The sequence below is a fragment of the Taudactylus pleione genome, unplaced genomic scaffold (assembly GCF_031769625.1).
Source record: "Taudactylus pleione unplaced genomic scaffold, aTauple2 ptg000301l, whole genome shotgun sequence".
NCBI classification, from domain to species: Eukaryota; Metazoa; Chordata; class Amphibia; order Anura; family Myobatrachidae; genus Taudactylus; species Taudactylus pleione.
The window spans coordinates 427543-445743 of record NW_028284702.1 but is presented as its reverse complement, the minus strand read 5'-3'; the positions used below and the strand labels follow the sequence as shown (position 1 = coordinate 445743).

The 18201-nt window shown below is 45.4% G+C and overlaps 1 protein-coding gene across 5 annotated transcripts in view; it reads left to right on the top strand.

The window, feature by feature from the left end:
- SYT3 (synaptotagmin 3) overlaps positions 1-18201 on the top strand; it is a 373682-nt gene that overhangs the window by 322126 nt on the left and 33355 nt on the right. For all 5 annotated transcript variants that reach the window (XM_088482948.1, XM_088482947.1, XM_088482944.1 and 2 more), the window contains one exon: positions 10362-10482. In XM_088482948.1, coding sequence (XP_088339074.1) covers positions 10362-10482 — 121 coding nt within the window. The remainder of the gene's footprint in view (positions 1-10361; positions 10483-18201) is intronic.

Genomic DNA, 18201 nt, shown 5'->3' with positions numbered 1-18201 from the left:
TATATAGGATCCAAAACCCGCGAGACCCGGAAGGCGGAATGATGACGTTTTGCCTCGATTTCAGATCCGAGTCAGGCGGGAAAAGTCGAGCCTGACTCGGATCGGGGGGGCTCGGGGGGGTTAGGATTTCAGAAATCCGAACCCGCTCACCCCTAATGTAAATATGTGTAGAACATGTGAAACCACTTTAAAAGCACAATCCATTAAAAAATTGGTGTTTCTTTACCTGTAGGAAGACACATATTCTTCTAACATTGTGTTTATTTGTAATTAGAGTAGTCATTTAAGTTGCTATTGTCGATTTACAGTTTGTTCAGTGTCATGCAATTACCATGGAAACCACAGCTATGTAGTATACAAATTATCTACTATTCAGCCATGCTTCTGGGCATTCCCCTTCCTCTTCATCTGCTGTCATGACTACTGAGGACCACGACTGACTTTCACTGACTGAGGTGTCTATGTACTAAGCCTTGGATAGAGATAAAGTGGAGAGAAATAAAGTACCAACCAATCAGCTCCTAACTGTCATTATTCAAACACAGCCTAGAACGTGACAGTTAGAAACAGGTGCATATTTAAAGAGGAGGGGGCCCGTGCTCACTCACCAACAGGGGCCCCCTCCTCTCTATCCGGTGGCCGCGGCGTACTGACACATTCAGTAGACTCCGGGCACTAGTCTGTACCCGCAGTCTACTGCGCATGTGCAGAACACCGAGGAAATGGTGCGGCAGCCATTTTCTTGGTGATTTCCCTAGTGCGCATGCGCAGAATGCGGGGAAAGTGCCCACTGCGGCCACTTTCCAGTGGCCACTTTCCCGGCGTTCTGTGTCGTGCCTCTCCAGCTGACGTGGGACGGAGAGGTAAGTATTTGGAAGTATGGGTGCAGGGTGTGCAGTGTGGGCCCACCTGGATCCAGGGGCCCCTGCGCCCCACACACCCTGCACCCATTATAGGTACGCCCCTGGTTAGGAGCTGATTGGTTGGTACTTTATCTTCATCCACCTTTCTCCAAGGCTTAGTACATAGACCCCTCACTCACTCAGAGATCAGGTTACATTCTAGGAAGAATCAGAAACCAATGCTTCCATGTGTGATACAGATTTTTTGCTTTGGAAACCGTCAAAATCTGCCGTTCAGATCGTTTTTGCAATCTTACAACTGAGTTTTGCTGATCATCCTGGAAAAGTGAGCTCCGTCTTACAAAAGTACCAAAGTTGCTATTGCTAACAAACAAAAATGGAATGGGATATTACCTTTAATACTAGGAAATGCATACTTTGGATTGGAAGGTTCAAGGGTTAATAGAGCTTTACTTTGCTTCAAGGCTTTTTTCACCCGCTATCTCAGTGGGAATACTTGTTCCTGTGGAAGAAGCAGCAAAATGCTTGGTTACTCAGTAACTAATTAGTATGCTGCGATTTTTTTTGCAAAGGACGAAAACTTTTTTATCTCTGCGACTGTCGTAGGGAGTTTCACTGTTGGTACATGTCTGCGTTATCGTGCTCAAGGAGATTTGCTGCCTCCATATCAGCCCCGTAGACAAAAGCAGAGAAGAATAAACATATCTTACAATTATAAAGACGAGATGATGTCTTCTGGCGAGTCTGCTTATTTTACTGTGCCGCATTGCATCTTTGTTTTGTTAGGGAGGCGTTTAATATTTGAACACATGGGTCTGTATTTCATGTCTTTGATGTTTACATGAGATATATAGTGGTGATTTCCCTAAAGGCTGTGTGTGGATCTACTTCTGAAATGAGCCTTTCAGCTGGATCTCTCATTAGGAAGAAAAATAAGATTGAAAGAACAGGAATATAAAATCCATCCGAACATTGCACACAACCAATAAAAATATAATATAGACTGTAGATAATCAATATGTGTCCGACTAGAAAACGAATCAGGCTGCCAGACACGTGTGGTGCGTACTATCGCCCATTTATCTTCGGTTCTATTTTAATTCATTATGTTCATCTATCTAAGGTTAGCGAGTGTTGAAATATTTATAGTATAGTCATGTATAATAAATCACTTAACCTGGGTTTCTGTTTTGTTACTCTCAGTTGGAACATGTCTGTTAAGAGTACGGGGCTGTACAATGCATATGAAGATTTCAAAAAGTCTAAACAGGAAATTTAGTAGCATTTATGTTCCCTTTAAATAAACAGAATGTGCACAACGGCACAAATGGGAAAATGCCTGTTTCTATTATCTGTCTTTGGGCTAAGACATCCCTGTGGAAGAGAGTGAGTTTGTTTACACATAGCAGTCAGCAGTAAGTGGTTCCTGGTTGTCCTCTGTGCTCTCTTCCATGCCGTTCGCCTCTTTACGTGAAATAGGTGTTTTGGGACAAAAACTGTCTCGAGTCAATGCTATAGCATGGAGCTGTTCTGTTTTGTGGGATTGTCATGGGAGTGTTGTGGGCCAGTTTTGTACAGTGTCTTTAATTCTCAGCAGATGCATTGGTGGCAAGCCCTGGGGAGAGGGGCCAGCCTCCAGGAAGCTTCACCTGCGGGGCCAACCCACTTTAGCACAGTATAGGTCCAATAAGCCCCAAGCTGCGTATCACCTGCAGGACACACACACACCTACCTACCTACCTTGCCGACAATCTGGCTGCCTCTCCCGGGAGGAGGCAGCCAGCTCGGCACATCGGTGGGGGGAGAAGGGGACGTGACTCTATTTCGAGGGTGAGACAGGGGGCGCGGCCGCGTCATTGCTGCCCTGCCCCCGCTACACAACGCGAAGATTACAGGCATTGTGTAGCCAGGGGCGGGGCCACGATGACGCAATACAGATGACCTGTAAATAAACATATACATATAACAATAAAAGTAGACCACCAGCGCAGCTAGATTCGATGTGGATGTCTCGATTACACGTCCTGTATACTTTGAACAAAATGAAGAACAACAAGGGGATTGTATTATCCAGTAGTATGCATCATTTCTTTACTACGATGGAAGGAACCTCCGGACTCACCTCAACTAAGCGAAATGCATTCACGTAAAGGTTTCTTTCATTCCCCTTGTTTTTCCTTCCCAGTGGGGGGGCTTACCTCAAATATTTAGTATCCCCCGTATATATTAAGGAGGGACCGCAACAGGTACTTATACCTGCTGTGATCCCTCCATTACCTTCTATGGGGGATGCGAAGCTGCCAAATTTACCAATATCTGGAATGGGATGCATTCCAGATATTGGCCCCCGCAGCTAATGCCATCTGAACATCATGGGCGTTATTGGCATGCTCTGATCGCGTTGCAAAAGCGATCATTGATAAATGGGCCCCAATAACACCTCCGTAACAGATATGCCTTTAAGATCACCACGATTCAAGACAGGATTCTGGAGTCTCCAAATAGTTCATAAAAAAACATTTATTCTCACAAGAAAAGAAATCCACACACAAATTTGTCCCACATAAAAACCAGTACAAAAAAGGATTAAAAATATATAAACTGGTATAGAATAGTACTCCAAAGTAACTCCTGTAGGTCTGATAGGGTGTGTTCAACTCTATTCCTTAAGGCTCAAAAGGATGGAAAAAGAAGAAAACCCTCTACTCACCTCGCTGCTCCCGGGAATCCAGTTAGGGTGGAGGCTTCTCAAATAGATTAAAAAAAAAGAGCCTAAGCAATATCAAAAAATAGTGGGATCAAAACTTGTAAATAAACATGTCTCATGAGTTACAGCGGAATACAGTAGTTAGCCATCAGGCAGGTATTAATGATGAGTATAATGAGAGCGTGTACAGCCCATATGCTGACATGAGCATACCCACTGAGCTTCTGAGAAACTTTGTCACATATTTAAACTGTAGAAAGTCTCCCAACTCTCAGGAGACTGAATGGCCTGCGTCTTCATGCTATTGCCATGACCGATAATCGTCCTACTGAGACACCCAGCAGCAGCAGCGCTAATCTGTTGTGGCTTGCTTTTAAATGCATCATCTGTGCAGCATCGGTTGCAACATAGAAACTTCAACCAGACCTACGGCACATGCAATTTCTCTGTCTGCACATGGCGTCCTGTGTCAGTGCCACTGTGCTGGGGTCATGGGCTTAATTCCAATCAGGCCTCTCTGTTTGTGGAGTTTGTATGTCTCCCTGTGATTAAACCTAGTGCGTGTCCATGTGGTGAGGAATATAGATGGTAAAGTCCACTGGGGCGGTGACTGATGTCAACTAGGCAGACATGACTCTCTACATTTAGGTAAACACTATATGATAGATCGTACGATATATCATCCTGACGCAGATCAGAATAATATATCTTGTGTATGCCCGATCCTTTGTTCACGAAGATCGTTCATCGCATCGCCCCAGGCTGTTCTTCACGTCATATGGGACGATGCAATGAACAACGTGGTGCCGTTACATGCAACATGTAACGACACATTGCACCGTCATATACCAGATCGTGCAGTGTGTTCGGTGCACATAGTGTATCGAAATATCGCACTGCAACGTCATTTAGTACACACATCCTATAGTGCAGGGCTCAAGAAATCCCGGTCGCTAGGTCACCATGGCGACTAACATCTTAGTCCTGGCGACCAAGTTTTCCAAGGGTCGCCTCTGCCACCACACTCCTTCCCCGCCCGCCGCAGGGAAACTCTAGTTGCCGGGCGCCCGCTGAGATTTTACCAGCGGGCGCCCGACTCACCGCAGTGGCAGCCGGAGCTCACTCCTGAGCTCCGGCATCCGGCTCCCCCCACGGGAATTATTGGAGAGACGTCATGACATCTCTCCCATAGTTACGAGGAGCAGTGGACGGCAGCGGACGCAGGATCGGGGCTTAAGGTAAGTAGTCTGTTGTTTTGTTTTGTTTTACAAGGGACACTTTTACAAGGGGCTTACTACTGGGGGCACTTTTACAGGAGGCTTACTACTGGGGGTACTTTTACGGGGGCTTACTACTGGGGGCAATTTTACATGGGGCTTACAACTTGGGGGCAATTTTACAAGAGGCTTACCACTGGGGGCACTTTTACAGGGAGCTTACTACTAGGGGCAATTTTACAGGGGGCTTACTACTGGGGGCACTTTTAAAAGGGTGCATTTTTACAGGGGGCTTACTACTGGGGTCACTTTTACAAGGGTGCATTTTTACAGGGGGCTTACTACTGGGGTCACTTTTACAAGGGTGCATTTTTACAGGGGGCTTACTACTGGGGTCACTTTTACAAGGGTGCATTTTTAAAGGGGGCTTACTACTGGGGTCACTTTTACAGGGGGCTTACTACTGGGGGCACTTTTACAAGGGTGCATTTTTACAGGGGGCTTACTGGGTCACTTTTACAAGGGTGCATTTTTACAGGGGGCTTACTACTGGGGTCACTTTTACAAGGGTGCATTTTTAAAGGGGGCTTACTACTGGGGTCACTTTTACAGGGGACTTACTACTGGGGGCACTTTTACAAGGGTCAATTTTACAGGGGGCTTACTACTGGGGGCATTTTTACAAGGGGCACTACTACTGGGGGTCTATTAAAGGGGCCTTACTACTGGGGAAATTTTACAGGGGCACTACTACTGGGGGCACTAATACAGGCAGCATTACTTTTGGGGGCACTATTACAGGGGCTGGTATGGGCATGTTGCAGAATCTGATGACCATTAAAGAGACATGTGTGGTGATTTGATGGCATGCGGGGAGGTTGAGGGACACTGACAGGGCATGTGTGATGGTCTATAAAAGCGTTCATATATCTTGGTAATGGACGATGGTCTGGCTCCTAAATTTATAAGATGGTTCCTAGATTTTCCAAAATTTGTCGAGCCGTGCTATAGTGTGTACCAAGCTTAAGTTTTATCAGAGAGATAAAAGTATGTTGTTATATAAATTGCTCTGTACTAGGCACACTTAGGCAAAGTATGTTTTTTGGAGATGCGGTCATAATACCGACCACGGGGATTCTGGCGCTCAGAATGCAGTCACCAGAAGGGAGGGTTAGGGGTAGGAGGAGGGGGAGGGTTAGGATACCGACCGACAGGTGCTGGTATCCTAACACTGTCAGGATACCGGCGTTGGGATTCTGGCCCTGATTCAAAGCCAGACGCTCTGACAGAGCGTTCGCTCTGAATCAGGGCCGTTCTTTTTTTGACCACCCACAGCTATAGCGAGCGGCCAGGAAGATGGTCGCGATGGTCAAGACCATCGCGATCATCGGGCCTCTGACGAGACTCTTGTGGTTGGGTCTCATTGCCGCAAGCCCCAGAGAGATTTAGGCTCTAACAGAGCCGAAATTTCTCCCACTGACATCACTCGTGATGTCAGTGGGGCCGGCCCCAAACGGAGGCGTTCACATGGGAATGCCTCCCTTTGGGCAGCCACCCCCCCGGCCCGCCCACCAAAGGGAGCGTGCTGTCACTCAACATCGACAGCACGCCCCCTTTGGTACGAGACCCGGAGCGATGGAGTGCCCGGGTCTCGCGCATGCGCATGCGGAGCCGGCTCCATCGTACGCATGTGCTCTGGGCCACCATCGACCCGGTTGCGAGCGCTCAGCACTTGCGACTGGGTCTGAATCAGGCCCTCTGACCGCTGGGATCCGAGCACCGGCATCCCGTACCCAAACCGTTTTTTGATGTTGTCATGGCTTTAAGATCTTTAGGAGCCTATTCGTAATGTTAATTATCAGGGTCCAAACCCCGATAATTAGCATTCTAACTCGGCGCAGATTCTGGAGCAATTCATCATTGCTCCGGCGAGGTGACAGCTGATGCGAAAATCAGCTGTCCCGCAAGCGGCTTCACTGCTCCTTTTCGCACAAGAGCCCCGACGTCCGCTGAAAGAATCCCTCTTCGCTACCCCGGACTCCTTCCCAAAGAGAGGGAGTGAGTATCGGGTGCATTCGCCATCTGAATATGGCGAATGCTCCTGCACTCAAGTTCCGAAAATATTATATTTTTGGAGCTTGATGAATTCTGACCCCATACTAGTGTATGGGGACAGCGGGCCATTCCGTCAGAGGAAGGTAAGTAGAAGATATCTGTGATACTAGTGTATGGGGACAGCGGGCCATTCCGCCAGAGGAAGGTAAGTAGGAGATATCTGTGATACTAGTGTATGGGGACAGTGGGCCATTCTGCCAGAGGAAGGTATGCAGGAGATATCTGTGATACTAGTGTATGGGGATAGCGGGCCATTCCGCCAGAGGAAGGTAAGTAGGAGATATCTGTGATACTAGTGTATGGGGACAGTGGGCCATTCTGCCAGAGGAAGGTAAGCAGGAGATATCTGTGATACTAGTGTATGGGTACAGTGGGCCATTCCGCCAGAGGAAGGTAAGCAGGAGATATCTGTGATACTAGTGTATGGGAACAGCGGGCCATTCCGCCAGAGGAAGGCAAGTAGGAGATACAGGGGTCTATTTACTAAGCAGTGTTAGGAGACAGAGTGAAAAGTGATAAGAAAGTGATAACGTGCCAGCCAATCAGCTCGCAACTGTCATTTTTCAAACACAGGCTGTGAGATGACAGTTGGGAGCTGACTGGCTGGCACCTTATCACTTTCTTATCACTTTTCACTCTGTCTCCTAACACTGCTTACTAAATAAACCCCCTAGTATCTGTGATATCTCCTGCTTTACCTTTGTGATGAATGGCCCGAATACTTAATTTATACAATTGCAGGTGAAAATGTTCATTTTTACCTGCTTTTGTAAAAATTAAGTGATGATGAATAGGCCCCCTTGCGTCCCAATTAGCCTAGTTAACCCAGTCCTGAGAGGAGAAATGTAAAAAATTTGATACGTATATACAAAACACTTGGGGCCTGATTCAGTAAGGATCATTATTGCGATCGCAATAGCGATTATGCACGCAGTCTCACTGCGAAGATATGTAATGCCATATGCAGCATAACATAATAACGCTCACTTTACCACACATCCGTAACACTTAGCAAGACTGCGAAACCATCGGTAACATCGAGTACCATCGCAGCCTCACGCACACTTGCACAAGGTCTGACCTTACTCAGGAATTGCTAACCTCATTGCATGCAGTGAAAGGCCAAGCTGTGTATGGCATCGCAGTGGGCTAATTTATGCACGTCCCAGCAATGGTGTTCAAAGTAAACGCACTGGCACGCCTGCGTTTTGCTGACCACCCCCCATCACCATCCCCAAAAGGTACTTCCTGTCAATCACTCTGCAATGGGTCTGCAAAGTCATTGCGATTGCAGTCCCGATCGCAGTGGAATCTTTGTGCACTGTGATGCATGCGCAGAAAGCAACAATCGGCCGATTGCGTATGTAATCGCAATAGCGATCCTTGTTGAATCAGGCCCTTGGTTAGTTGTAGCTTTTACCATAAACATCAGTATAAGTTTCAGTTTCCAAACCAGTGCTTTGGTATCAAAATAATCAAATAGAAGACGCAGCCTGTTGTGCTAAAGCTTTTACTCAGAGAGTTTATAGTGTAATTACTTTTGTTCCCTACAGTAGTAAATTAGTCAATTGCTTTCGTTTCCTTGGCTGCTGTACAATTATATCTTTTGACCTTAACCTCTTTCAATTTGTATTTTCCGCTTTTCATTTCACTCTTTCCCCTCTTCTCCTCCCGGTGTTATAAAGTAAAATTGATAAGCTCTTTCATTAAAAGAAAATTGGCCTGGAAGTTCGTCTCTCTCAGGTTCCCGAAGGCATAAGTGCATGTGTGTGAGTGTTCCAGTGCAGCCTTAGATGTTTTTGTGGGTTTGTGTTTCTTTTTATGTGTCGGTAAGTTTTGTTGCGAGCATGTGCCTAGTGAGACTAGACTGTTTCTGCGGCTTTTGTTTCTCATTACAAATGGATTTGTAGCGCCACAGATCACTGGCTCTGACAAGCCATACATATTTATCAGGTTGGAATTGGTACATGGCTGAATGCAGACAAAAACACTGGCTACAGATACAGAAAACAGACAGGGAAAACAAAAAGATTCAATGCATGTTCTTCTGCAGCAGTGACAACAGTACATCTTCCATGCCAAGGAATGACTAGCTGGTTTGCTAAACTGACGTAGCCTAGAACCATTAAAGAGATTTATCTCCATGACAATTAATTTTTTGGGGGTTCTTTCTCTTTTTTTCAACTGTTTGCCCAAAGGATGGTCCAGTATATAGAATCACTAGCATGCTAAGAGCTGGTCCAGTCGCTGCACTAGGAAGGGTCTCTAATCCCCATCCTCATTCGGCTCTGCTACAGTACCCTCTAAACCAGCTGAGAGTACTTATGTAAAACACAGTAGAGAGGCAAATAACTGCCCAGTATACTGGGAACCAAAACGGTATGTGGTTAAATATCTAAATTCAGTGTTTAAGTATTTATAAACACCTGTTATGGTAGCAGGTACTTTGTTTGTGTTCCCATAGACCGATACAAGATAAAGAACCAGCATTTAAATAAAGATGTATGATCAACAGAGGACAATTCCCAACCAGACTACGTGTGTTCTTATAGATGTGGGTCGGCTGAGAGCTTCTTCTGGTACTGCAATTAATGCATTAAGCCAGTGGTTCTTGACCTCAGCCCTCAAGTATCCCCAAAAGATCATGTTTTCAGGATTTCTGTTTGTGGAAGCAGGTGGATAACTACTGACCCAGCAAGATAGGTGAACTCACCTGTGCGTGATTAAAGAAAGCCACAAAACCTGACCTGTTGTGGTACTTGAGGACTGTAGTTGAGAATCATTGCACCAAGCAGATGTCTACAGGGTCTTCTAACATAGAAATGGTTTCATACCACAGATTTTCCCAAGCCTTATGATATGGAATTGGTGAATCTATTTTTATTATTTTCCAGGTAGACAAGGCCTCTGGCTCAGCCTCCGTACTGCTGCAATAGCATTTTAATGTAAGCTGTGAGGTGGTGGTTCTGCTGTAGAATGGGCTATTTGCCCAGTCCAATGTTACGAGCCCTGTACTGATCTTACATCAATTTATCTTACAGGAAATTATTGCTTGTTGGATTGTACATATCTCACAGCTTGAGTAACATACTCTTCAACCAATCAATGTTTGCTCTTTATAAACACCTGTGTGTTTCGGTCAGTGGATCAAGGTGCCGATGTTTGTGATATTTGGCCTATTTGCCCTTGAAGGTCATGTAATTTCCTCTTTTTTTTTGGTATTAATGCAATGTAGCTCTCTCTCACACCAAACACTGGGAAACACCCACTCACTGTAGGAGTTGCTCTCTTGTGTTGATTAAACATCTGAATCGCCTGGTGAAGTGCCTTCACCTTATGTAGTGGTTCTCCCTTTAATTGGTGTAATTGCAGAATCTTAGCATGTCCTAATTGACTAGCTTCTGATGGTAATATTGCTGCAAAAACAGGAAACACTCATAAACTGTTTTGCATTTTAAGGAGAAAGCCGACTTGGGTGAAATTAACTTCTCGCTGTGTTACCTCCCGACTGCCGGCCGCCTTACTGTCACCATCATTAAAGCATCCAACCTGAAGGCGATGGATTTGACTGGCTTCTCAGGTGAGTTAAACAATCATTGCTACTTCTTAACCAACTGATGAGATGTATCGGCAACTTAATTATTTATTCATTATTCTGCTGCCCAATCATGAGAAAACAACATTTCAAAGATAGCTTCCCTGCTCCATTCACCTTTAACTGTTGTTTTTTAAGGAGCTGTAACATTGTCACAACAATGACAAATGAAAAAGTGTTCCCGACTGTCAGCCAAGTTCTGTTTTAGGGAGCTGGTGCAAAGGGTAGGTGAGGGCTCAGGCTGACATCCTTTTTAACTGATTGGATGCATAAACTTTCTATCGTCAGATGATAGATGTGACCCATAAACTTAAACTTAACTAAAATATACACATGAGACCAAGTTATAAATTAAAAATAAGTGGTCAGCTTTATTTAGTTACAATGGTAGGTATGGTGACAGAAGAAAGAACGGCAAACAACCAGCGTCCACTTGTCTTAGGCCAAAAGGATATCACAACTTGTGAGGGCCAACTATCCCAGACAAGGGCCAGTGTGATCTTAAAACTTGCAAGGGCCAACTATCCCTTTCAAAGCAAGTGATGCGGCCTCCGACACCCATGCCAATGCACCATTTATCCTGCTCGGTCGAGAGCTGCCGCTGACCCCAATAGGGTGACATCAGCCTAATCAGTGCAATGAAGGGGTGCGCACCGCTCATACTGCCGCAAGATGGACGCTTCAATATTGCCGGACTTTCCCTGCTATGAAATAAAGCCGACACAAGACACAATAGAGGAGGGAGGGAGATCAAATTCAAAGAGGCAGATTTACCACAGCAGATTCCCCACACCCTCTCACATAACACGCCCCCTAACCTCTCGCCCTATCAAATCTGCCGACCCACTGTTAAACAAGCACAAACATCTTTAACTTTATTAACCCCTTCTATCCCTGACTAGAAGTTTATGTGCCCTCGGTTCTAGCCCAAACCTCTGTTATATTTTCAGCTGCAATCTCCAGCTCACAAGTAGATCGGTTTGCTAAAAGATTTACATATTATTCCTTTTCCACACGTCGGAGGAGGAAAATAATTATGGTTGACAAATTATCTCAATATGAATTATAAATAGAAAATGTGTAGATTTTCCTATTAACACCGAAATAAAATGGATGGGATGAATGAAAGGGAGGGAGCAATGTGTCTGCATGTGGTTCTCAGTTCGTTTTCTTAAAGGGGATTCCACACAGTTATTGATGTTCCTTACGTGCACCAGCTATCGGCAGGTCTCAATGGTACTGTATCTGCCCAGGTCCATTGTAGCAAATAGGAAAAGGGAAATGGGGGCGGATGTCCAAACACAGACCAGTTTCTTTCCAAATTCAGTTGATAGCAGTCACAGAGCTTTCAGCACATACTTAGGGCTCCATTTATGAACGGAACTATTGCGGCATATTTAGTATAGTATTACTGTGGTACTAACAAATATGACACTGGTATTTAAGATTACTTACCGTTTCCGATCAGGTCCAACATTGTACCCCTTTTTGGCGGCATCCTACTGTATGCGGATATGCCGGGAGCCTTCTGCTACCTAACAACACCACGGAGAAGAACGAATTGACAGCGTTTTCATCCCAGCACTACAGTATGTAGTGACTATAAAGGGGTATATTTACTAAGCTGTGTTAGGAGATAGAGTGAACGGTGATAAGGTACCAGCCAATCAGCTCCTAACTGCCATGTCACAGGCTGTGTTTGAAAAATGTCAGTTAGGAGCTGATTGGCTGGTGCCTTATCACTGTTCACTCTGTATCCTAACACAGCTTAGTAAATAGACCCTATAGTCTGTGAAACAGAGAAATTATAACTGCAGAGCAGGAATGGCCATTCTGCAGGTTGGAGGAAACAGACTCAAACAGTGTGCTGCAAAATACTTTAAACTTTTTGTATTATTTGTTATAGAGAGCAGTCTTGCTTTTATACCAGAGGGGTTAAAGACCTTCTCATGCTTAAATCTCATGTCAGAGAAGTGAGACAACTATATTTGTGGCAGCAGGTTTAGGGGTCTATTTACTAAACAAAAAATTGTTTTTCTCCAGCACTTTAGATGGAGAACACCATACGTTTTCTCTCTATTTAGTTACATGAAAAGTGCGGAGAAATCACTGATCCACCTTTTCATTTCTCCTTAATCATTCCTGCAGCCCCCAATGGATATAATGGGGGCTATGCAGAAACACCTCTAGATGGCGATATGTGACTTCTTACCTGCAGAAAGGCTTTCATTCCCTGCTTTCCTCCGCTGCCCTGGCCGGCTCCACATTTTCCGCTGCCGCTCTCCCCAGCTGGCTTCCCGATCAGTGTCAGACTGACATTACCAATGCTGATCGTCGCAAATGCGAAAGATGTTTTGCTATCTCCTCGCCAGGACAGCCTTTTACTGCCCTTAGGGGCCTATGTATCAAAGCTTGATGAGAGATAAAATTGTGAGAGATAAATCACCAAACAATCAGCTCCTAACTTATATTTTATAGGCTGTGTTTAAAAAAATAACAGTTAGGAGCAGGGGCGTTTCTATAGAGGAGGGGGCCTGTGTGCAGTCTCCGACACAGGCCCCATCCTCGGCGGCCGGCAGCGCACTGAGCTGTGTGTGGCCAGCGCCGGAGTTATAGACTCTGGGCACTAGAGTGTGCCCAGAGTCTATAGTGTATGCACAGGTTACCGGGAAATTGGCCGCGGCGGCCATTTTCCCTGTACTGCGCATGTGCAAACGACGGGAAAATGGCCGCCGTGGCCATTTCCCAGTCATTTTACAGCGCTGGACCCCCGTGCCAACGTGGGACTCCGCAGAGGTAAGTAATATTATGGCTGCAGGGTGTGCGGTGCGGGGCCCCCCTGGACCCAGGAGCCTGTGTTCCCCGCACACCCTGCACCCATTATAGATACGCCCGTGGTTAGGAGCTCATTGGTAAATACTTTTTCTCACACAATTTTATCTCTCATCAAGCTTTGATACATAGGCCTCTTAATGTCTATAGAAAACAGCAAGAAGTATGAAAATGTACTAAGCTGCACACCCTGAGAGTCTGCTCAAAGTGTATCAACAACAATATGCCTTCACATAGCAATTTCTTAAAACAACCATGATATATTGGGTACATAGCAAATTTCTGTACTGTTGCTTTACTGCTATCGGCCATAGCTGCTTCTGGTAGGTGTTTACACACAAAAGTGTTTGCTCCTTGTGTTTTGCCTCCAAACATCCCACCTCCAGGTAGAGTAGTGATATCTAAAGTGACATAACGCCTTGCTACCATTCAGATGCATTGTGATGGAAATTTTCAAGTAGACTTTCAGAATTATCATTTATGACTGAAGTAAACAAAAAAATATATTTTTTTTCACAAGCTTATTACTTTATGTGTGGGCTGAGAGTGTTTTAGCTCCATGAAATGCATAATTTATCATTTCAATCACTAACTGCTCATCATATTTTCCTTTTGTGCTGTCCTTTCAAAACTCTATCATTCTGTGAAAGTGTAATTGCTAGTTAGAGAGAAAATTGTGAATATTATTAACATGTAATCATTGCAAATGTAAATACTAGTAATGCATCCTTTGGTTATTGTAGTGTTCTTCCTCCAGAGCGAAACAGCTAAAACCTGATTATTATTCTGTTATGTTTGCCTGCTGGTCAAAGTGCAGAATAAGCCCAAATCTAAATTGTGAAGAGTGCTGGCTATACTGTTCAACTTTTTAGGGTGGTTAATCCGGGCCAGGGCCGGCTCTAGGGGTGTTCGACCAGTGCGGTCGAACAGGGGCGTCACCCGTAGAGAGCGCACCCCTCGCCAACATCCCGATTTCAGCAGGACAGTACAGCCACATAGGGGGCGTGGCCTATGGTAATTAGGTCACGCCCCCATTTTCTGGCGAAGCCGTGCGCGATGTTGGGGTGCACTCAGTCGGCACAGGGTGCTCCGACCCCTGGAGCCGGCCCTGATCCGGGCATAACCTTGTGCGCATGGTGCATACATGAGAAGGGGGAGTGGCCAAGTTGGACCAAACCCTGACTCATTTTCCTCCTGTAAAAACACCTTATGAAAACTGCGCACAAGCTATCCAACTCAGCAGAGCAGCCATGTGGAGCAGTGGTAAGTAGGACACCTCCCAACTTTCCAGCCCAATCAGGAGAAATAAATGTTTTACATAAGAGAAACAAGAAATATGAAGGCCTCTCAAGTATAAACTAAATATTACAGCAGTGCCCCGGTTACTATTACCTCACAATTGTTGGGGTGCCTCCACCCCAACAATAGTGCTCCAGTTAATAACATGCACCAACACCAGTGCCCCAGAGCAGAGCTAATAATAGTGCTCCAAATGTCCAACAGTTGTGCTCTATGGGGGTCATTCAGATCCGCTCGCGAGCGCAGGACGCTCGCAAGCGGGTCGATGTTCCCCCACTGCGCATGCGCATGACGGAGGGAGCTCCGTCGTGCGCATGCGCGAGACCCGGCGAGCGACGGGCTCTCCATCGCTCCGGGTCTCGCACCGAAGGGGGCGTGCTGTCGATGTTGATTGACAGCACGCCCCCTTTGGTGGGTGTGCCGGGGACGTGGCTGCCAGCCGGCCCCACCGTCTGAAGCCGGCCCCACTGATATCACTAGTGATGTCAGTGGGAGTGATTTTGGCTCTGATAGAGCCAAAATCACTCCAGGGCTTGCGGCAGAGAGACCCTACCGCAGGGTCTCCGTCGCAAGCCCGCTGGTCGCGATGGTCAAGACCATCGCGACCATCATTATGGACGCTCGCATATGCTGTGGGTGGTCACCCACAGCTATGCGAGCGGCCAGGGGGCCGCTCCATTTTCATGGAGGAGGGCCCTGATTCAGAGCGAGCGCTCTGGTCAGAGCGTTCGGCTCTGAATCAAGCCCTATGTCCCAACAATAGATCACTATATGCCACTAGTAGTGCCCCATAAGCTCCTACACTAGGGCCCCATATGCCTCCACAATAGTGCTCCATATGCCCTCACAATAGTGCTCAAAATGCTCCCACAGTAATGTCCCATATGTCCCAGTAGTGACCAGTTGCATCACTTACCTGTGGGACACCCGGTGCGGACTCCTCCTGGGTAGCTAGTAGTGTGTGCCGATAAAAAAGTGGGCGTGGCATTGTCTGAGGGGGCGCCAGTCTGGGAGCCAGTGACATCACAGAGGGCAATTTGAGAACTAATAATATTAAGCACATTGTATTCTCCTGCTAATTCTTCTGTAACATTGATCTTTTAAAAAATAAAATATATGAACATCTCTATAACTGTTCCGTGATAAAATACAGTATGAAGCAGAATGGTATTTTTTCAGGTTATTTTTATTTACCCATGCTTAATATTTAATGTCCAAAATAATTTGAGCAAGCAGTGTAGGAATCGGGAAGAACCTTTGTGGACTCTACCATAGGTTCAGACTGTTGTGATAAATAATTTATTTCCCTCACTGAAGAAAAATATTACTTCTGTTATTACATCGGATTCAGAGATTGATACTTTGCATATTTACTGTCCGGATTTTTGGTGTTGATTAATACACTTTTCCTGTTTTTAACCAATTTTGCATTTGCAAGAATTTGGCTGTATACAGTAGGTTAAATAGTTTTACTTCCTTAAACCTGTAACCAAATTCTGCCAGTGTTGTTACAACTGGAAAATAAGTCAGGATTCTAAGAGCATATAGTGATTAAATGGATTGCTGTGGCAGATCTCTCCAACCTGATGTCAGTCTTATACAACTGGGTCCTGACGCAGAGCTGCATGCAAATCGACTGTATATGCTCCCAGTGGTGCACGCAGGGGGGGGGTTTCTGAGTACCATCGAACCTCCTGCCCTTGTTTGAGCACAATCGGAGCCCTGCCCCCTCATGGTGTATTGCTATGATTCACAAGTGTCATTTTGGCTCCACCACCTCCTGTACACCTGCAAACTGAAACATTGACAATAATTAAAGTGTTTCCCACCTGAAGTTATTGCTGCATATACAAGTCATATGAGTGCTGCGGCTACTTTTGAGACATTATACTATTCTTTGCCGAAGACACCCAGGCAATTAGATGCTGTTTGGGAAAGAGTGCAGGCTCTGGTCTACTAGATAGATAGATAGATAGATAGATAGATAGATAGATAGATAGATAGATAGATAGATAGATAGATAGATATGAGAGAGAGAGAGAGAGAGATAGATAGATAGATAGATAGATAGATAGATAGATAGATAGATAGATAGATAGATAATATAATCAGTCCATGCCGGCAATCTGTAAACTTAAAATACATCTTGCCCCAATGGCCCGAATTAGGATACAGACACATTCCAATTGCATAAAGAAACGGCACTCAGGGTCCATATGGATGAGCAAAATAACATGTATTAGCGTAGTCAATGTTTCAGGGCAACAGCCCGTTCTTCAGGATCACAAGTACAGCATAAACAATAAGGAAAATCACTTATCACCACATTTAAATACCCCCATATGCCGCCACAAACTCCTCGTAAAGGTATATTTCCCCTTCATTATTAGTACCTGGAAGTGACGTACAGTGAGGGAGGAAGTGCGTTTCCAGGCCCATAAAGTCCACCGAAAAAAGAATCTTGCTCGCTCGCCACAGGTTTATATTTCCCCTCTATGTGGATAGTAGGAAATGACATTGGACAGTAACTGATGACGTCAGGGTACAAAAACTGCAGGGGATATATCCACTACCCAAACTCCCCTCCCCACTGTTTCATCAGGCCCCGTCCACTGGATGCCACATGCCGCTGTACTTCCGGGTCCCGCGGCTACCGGTGCCAGGAGACCACTGGCTTCAATTCCTCCAGGGCCAACTGTCTGTGTTCCACGGTGTAGGCATGGCTGCACTTCTGGATCTCACAGGCACCATTGCCTGGCCCCCACAGCACTTGTATTCCATCCAGACAGGCTGCTTCCATTCCAGTGCATGGTCAGCTGGACTTGTACGGCAGGGGGATCCTAATGAAACAGACACCCACAATGTATATATAGGAGACTATAAAAAAGGAGAATATAAAAAAAGTACACAATCATAGTAAAACATACAAGGGGTATTTATCAGGCCTTGGGGAGAGATAAAGTGGAGAAAGATAAAGAAGTAACACATCAGCTCCTAACAGATAGAAGCTGATGTGTTAGTACTTTATCTATCTCTAAGCCCGTATTCAATTAGAGGTGAAAAGTCGGAAAAGTTTAGACAGTCGGACTTTCCGCCTCCTTCGCCTGTTTCAGAGGCGGAAAGTTTACGCGTGCCTCCCCGCTTCTCTCCATATTCTATTCCTAAACAGGCAAAAACGGAAAACAGCGAATGCGGAACAGGCGGAAAGTACTGTCAGAAGTGGGGAAATCAGTCTGTACCCCCAAAAAAGATGCACTAACATAGGGAATCAATGTAGATGTGTACTAATAGCCCTAATAAAAGTGTTTGGGGTACTTAAGTAGCTTAAATTACTTCTTATTAGCGTCTTTGCAAAAGTGGTGAAGAATGGCATAAAGCAGTATTTATTGGTGAAAATAAGTAGTCCGGTCAAATTTGGGGTACATGAAAATGGGTGCTAGCATATTTTCATGTCTGTAAAGTGAACTTTTAAAAAACATGAAAAACCACCCTCATACATGCACCTGCAATCCCTAAAACACTTGGCCCCTCCTTACAGCACCCCAAGAAGTCTATTTTGCTAGTTTTTTAAGT